The sequence below is a fragment of the Amphimedon queenslandica genome, unplaced genomic scaffold, assembly GCF_000090795.2.
Source record: "Amphimedon queenslandica unplaced genomic scaffold, v1.1 AMPQUscaffold_13249, whole genome shotgun sequence".
Classification (NCBI taxonomy): Eukaryota; Metazoa; Porifera; class Demospongiae; order Haplosclerida; family Niphatidae; genus Amphimedon; species Amphimedon queenslandica.
In genome coordinates, this window is record NW_003546515.1 from 65,822 (window position 1) to 71,343 (window position 5,522).

Sequence of the window (5,522 nt, forward strand, 5' to 3'; positions counted from 1 at the left end):
TGCATAACCATTAATAATTATATTAGGCAAATAGTTCGAATAGGAAAAAACTATTCGAATATTGCTTTAATGAATGAATATTCGAATATCTCACTATTCATTTCAGCCCTGTTAAGAAGCATTGTATAGCTCCTAATTTTCGTCAAAATCTTAATTCCTTGCTAAAATTAATTTTTGTCAATAAAAATTTTTGTCATTTTTGCTATTAACCCTCATGCTACCCACGTGGAGCAAAAATTTTGTCGGTTAAAAGTTTCGTCAGTCAAAAGTACCTGACGAATTTGACGAAAATTTTGACCGACGAAAATTTGGAGCTTTCTAGCTCCAAGTTGGTTGTATAACCCATGCAGAAAGTACGGCCATACTTTTCACAATATTACTGCATTGTGTTAATTATTGGGCGGGGTTTGTAATCACTTCCTGGGCTCAGGTGAATGTAAATGGACTTTAGTTTTGATACAAAAAGATGAAGGAGTTAAGGAAGAAGTAGCCATTTTAACCATGTGATAATAATTTATTCATGAATATTAATTAATTTACTCATATTTGCTGTTACAATTAATTCAAGTGCCGATTTGAGTAGATACCAGTTTGGTGGAAAGCTAATTAGCAATTATTATTATTATTAATTTTTAAAGTTTTTAAACTGTACTTGTATATTTTTATAAATATTATTGCATGTACTGATTGTTCTGGCATAATTATCCTCCAAAATCTTTATTACTTAATACTTACATACCGTATACGCCACATTTTTGTGGGGATTAAATTTCGCAATTTTTGCGTTTTGGAAAAATTCACGAAATTAAAATCCACAAAATAGCATGCTGATTGTATAGTAGGTGTGGTAGTTACAAATGTACAGTACATTAAAAAATTGCGAAATTTTTAAATACAGAAATGAAGCAAAATTGTGAAATTTCATACCCGTTAAATACATGTATATGGCATATATGGTAGTTTTGTTAGCATAATACCCTCACCCCTTTACCCTCTCTCACCCTCTCTACTCTGATTACCATAAGTATGTACATGTTATGTATTTCTTTTCTAGGTCATGGTCGGTCAACATCATGGGATTTAACAAAGATGTTGCGTGAAGAATCAATGGGAGGTAATTTGATACTAGTAATGATGGTTGATAATAATTATTGAATATCATTATACCTCTAGTACATGAAGACTTACCTTCTGCTGAACCTCCTAAACTACCTCCAGTAAGTATTGTGTATCTCTTAATTTCAGAAGAGATAAATTTTTGTGAATTGTTAAATTTTTGGTGATTGATAGCTGGACCAATTGAAGCCCCTGTACTATAGCACAGTGTCTGGCCAAATTTTTCCAAGAATGACTAAGAGAGAATTTAATAATTTTTTGATAGACATACATGTCCCTACATGTACATGTATGTTGTGTAGCAAGTTTCAGATGACAATTGGATTTTTATAATTTTTTTATTTACTCACAAATGGCGCCAAGTCCCTGTAGTCCTGTACTATAGCATAGTGTCTTTGGCCAAGTTTAGTCAAAAATGATTAAGAGAGAATTCTTTATTTATATTTTTTTCTGATACATATACATGTACATGTTCTTATATTGTGTGGCAAGTCTGAGTAATTGAGTTGATTCTGATCAAAGTTGGATTTTTATGAATTTTTAAATTTCTGAAAAATTGAGCCAAAGTCTCTGTACTGTAGTACAGTACTGTATAGTGGGAAATTTTGGAGGGGCTAATATTTGGCGAATTGCTAAACTTTGGTGATTGGCGGATTTTTAATTTGGCGAATTTGCTGCTGTGTGCCATTGAGCATGCGTATAATGGCTCAAAATGGCGGATTTTTATTTTGGCAAATGGCTATCAAGACGCCAAATTCGCCAAATTTAATCTCCTCCAAAATTTCTTGCTATACGGTATCTTTGGCCAAATTTTGCCAATAATGACTGGAGAGAATTTTGCATTTTTATAATTTTTTCTGATACATATACAGTGTATACTGTACATGTTACTATGTTGTGTAGCAAGTGATTCTGATCAAAATGGATTCTTTTATGAATAAAAGATTATTTTTAAAGTTCCTCCAAAAGCCATATACTGTATTGTAGTGCTTGTGAACTCATGAAGCTCATGCTGTTTAGCTCACTTAGCATGCTTTGTGGGAAACCCTGTACACACTATTATGTCAAGAGTGATCATACATGTTCATGTGCATGTTCATCATGTACATGTACATGCATGTACCGATACATTGTATCATAATTTTACTTGTAGAGAAGGACTATACTATCACCAAGCAGTGATGATGAATCAGGTACCAATAAAACCTTCACTCCACTTTTACAAAGATCAGCATCGACTGGTAGCATTGCCAGTGTCGGTGTACCTACCAACACACTTAAACAATCAGTAAGGGAATAACAATAATAAGTATTAATAGTTTCATTTTTACTTTTGTTAGTCGAGATCTCCTTCGATTGACTCGGGACCTGTTCTAGATCCTTCTGCTGGTTTGTTACCAAAAACAAAGTCAGAGCCTTCACATAAAAGAGTTGCTCCTGGACCACCCATCAAAGCAAAGCCAATTGTACCCAAAAAGGTAAGAATTGATTATTGAAAGTATCAACTGTTTATTATTTTGCTTGTATAGCCTTTGTATCCTCCAAGCTATAAGAAAGTTTCTCATGAAGATTCTGAATCTGATGAAAGGTACTTATTGTTTATTAATAATGTGAGGAATGCTGTATTCTATAGAGGTCCATTGTCAATGGAAACTTATAAGAAAAAGACAAAAATGGAGCTCCAGAGATCAGTGAGACAATTAAAAGAAGAGAATGCTGTTTATTTAAGAATGAATTCTGAATTGAGAGAGAAATTAACACAAGTATGATGCTTTATAGTCTTCTTGTACCATTCCTTCTCCTTTTGTAGTTAACAGAGCAAAGGGTTAAACTAGAAGTTAAATTAGAATCTTTAAAAAAGACCTGATTTTAAATTGATGTACTCTATGTATGTATCTATATGTGTGCTTGTGTGCATATTGTTATAATAATTATTAGTGGGTCCATCTCACTATAGGTAGAACTATAATTGTAGCAATCAATAACACACCTGTAGTTTTATCAGGTGATGGTATATTACAGTTTGAATTGGCTTTTTGAACTTAAAGCCTTTTTTGGAGAAGCAGACAGAATTATAACTACATGCATTAATGATAATTATAAATGGGCGTGGCTATACTATAGAGCGGTTTCATATGACGTCACAGCATGCGTCATAATTACTTCCGCATGGCAAAATGGCTACTTTGCCATTCATTTGTACAGCGCTATAAACTCTTCTGGCAGGCTTCATTAACTATGAGCATGGCTAATTCATGCTGCTCTTTCATTTTCCTGGACCCAGGGATGCAAAGGAAGTAAAAAGTCCTCGGATAGAGAATCAGTGAAGCGACCAAAGTGAACACAGCATTGCCTTGTTACTCCTGTAATTATTGCTATCGCTACTTTTCTGCTTACTACCGCTAGAATTGTACTCCTTTTCTGCCTTGTGCTGTGTAAAAGAAGTTATAGAAGAAGCAACTTTGCTGCTGTAAACGAATGAGGCTCATTAATTTTTGCCATACGGAAGTAATTATGACGTCAAAAGGTGACGTCAATGCAACCGCTCTCTATATATCCATAGATATTATACAAGTTGAGTTTGGGATAGGGTTGAGCCTATTATACTGTGTTTACACTAGCATCTTTAAGTGAGCCAGCCCTGTTTAAAGTGCGCCAGCACAGTTTCATTTGATAGTGTAAACAGTAACCAAACTGAGCTGAAGTGAGCTGGGCCAAACCAGGCCAGCATGGTTAGTACAGCAGGGCCAGCTCAGCCTGGTTCAGCACAGTTTGGCCCACTTCTGTAGTGTAAACGCAGCATTATTCTCATAAATTTTCCCATTATTCTTTCTGGAAATTCTTAATAATTCCCCCATTATTCTTTTCATTTTAGCCTATTATTCTCAATTTATTCTCAATAATTTTCTCAAACAATCAATTTTCACCCAAGAATTGCATTCCAGCAGCATAGGCGGATCTAGGCCCGGGCTAGCCCGGGCAATGCCCGGGTAGATTTTACTCGAGACCACACCCATTGGTGTGGTTTGGTTATTATAAGGGCTGGGTTGCATGGCAATACTATACTGTTATAATCTTATCACAATACATCTGAACAACCACAAACCACACAGTAATAACAATGTACATAGCTTCTGATAGCAAAGCAGGAGGTTAAGTGGTGAATAATTAACCAATTTGACCACACCCTTCATGAATATTAATGAGCCCGGGTGGTCTTGGATTTCTAGATCCGCCTATGTCCAGCAGTGTTTTAAAAATAGGTCTTCCAAAAAACACTAGCCAAAAATTTTAAAATTTTCTTCTGCAATCACCATTAACCTCAACTCCACCCATTATTCCACTATTATTCCTATTTTCATCCAATTATTCCAGCATTATTCCTCATATGAGGAAGCCCCTATTATTCCTAAAATTATGCTGGAATAATAGGCTCATCCCTAGTTTGGGACAAGAAAAACTGGAATAACTTTTTATAGGAAAGTGAGATAAGGATGAAACTTTCATAGGTTCTTAGTCGCCAAAGTCCATCAAAATCTGTGAAACCTTGGGTCTCTCAGCCCTTGGGAACCCTGAGAACCGGGTTCTCCCTATAAACCCAATGGCATACCAAAGCTAACCGCAATGACGTTTCATGATGTCATAGTTTACATAAGCACATGTAGTCGAGCGCCCAAACCATAGATATTAGAGTACTCGAGTATACGTAGTCTGTAATATCTATGCCCAAACTGATAATTCTTCTTTCAAAAAACTAATAGACCAAGATTTTCTGATAATGATGGCCTTTATGAAAACTAGTGACTCCAGCAGCTATTGTACTGCTTATCAGCAGCAGCAAGACTGTTTTAAGAGTGAAACAACACAGCCGCCATTCCTCTATGAATATCATTATTTACGTCATTTTGTGACGTAGCTACACTTTTCAAATTCCACACAGCTGCTTCCACTTAGTCTCGCTAGCCAGACCATTCCCCAGCCTACAGTAATTGGGGTGGACGGCGGGGAAGGGTCTGGTACACTCTTTAATGTAGTCTTGTTCTCCCGTCCAAAAGTGGACGTGACCAATCAGATTCAGTTATCCATGACATGTGACCACAAGTCACATTAAATATTAATTATCAAAATGGCGACTTTTCAAGAGTTGTGGAGAGAATGCTGAAAAGCAAGCTATAGAGTGGTAGCATCCAGCGTCTTATTGATTCTGGAGAGGCATCTTAGTGAAAGGTATCCGGGTAATATGCTACAAGTTTGTCTGGATGCCATGAAACATGCATTTCGGTTCAATTTTATTGTTGTTTCATATAAACAGTATTTTTGTTGTTGAATTGCACTTTTCCACTTCTTCCTTCTCTTTTTACTGGTTTCATTGTATTTTATAATCATTATAAGACATTTTCAATAAA

The 5,522-nt window shown here is 35.7% G+C and overlaps 2 protein-coding genes across 2 annotated transcripts in view; both read left to right on the forward strand.

Moving 5' to 3' along the window:
* The window catches only part of LOC105313677 (ralBP1-associated Eps domain-containing protein 1-like), a 6,841-nt gene extending 3,756 nt beyond the window's left edge, over positions 1-3,085 (forward strand). Inside the window, exons 5-11 of the mRNA XM_011407297.2 lie at positions 1,055-1,114; positions 1,174-1,217; positions 2,270-2,404; positions 2,457-2,594; positions 2,646-2,704; positions 2,750-2,879; positions 2,927-3,085. Coding sequence (XP_011405599.1) covers positions 1,055-1,114; positions 1,174-1,217; positions 2,270-2,404; positions 2,457-2,594; positions 2,646-2,704; positions 2,750-2,879; positions 2,927-2,983 — 623 coding nt within the window. The 3' untranslated portion in view covers positions 2,984-3,085. The remainder of the gene's footprint in view (positions 1-1,054; positions 1,115-1,173; positions 1,218-2,269; positions 2,405-2,456; positions 2,595-2,645; positions 2,705-2,749; positions 2,880-2,926) is intronic.
* Positions 3,086-3,630: 545 nt separating this feature from the next.
* The window catches only part of LOC100634989 (homogentisate 1,2-dioxygenase-like), a 7,174-nt gene continuing 5,282 nt past the window's right edge, over positions 3,631-5,522 (forward strand). The window contains exon 1 of the mRNA XM_011407298.2: positions 3,631-3,690. Coding sequence (XP_011405600.1) covers positions 3,631-3,690 — 60 coding nt within the window. The remainder of the gene's footprint in view (positions 3,691-5,522) is intronic.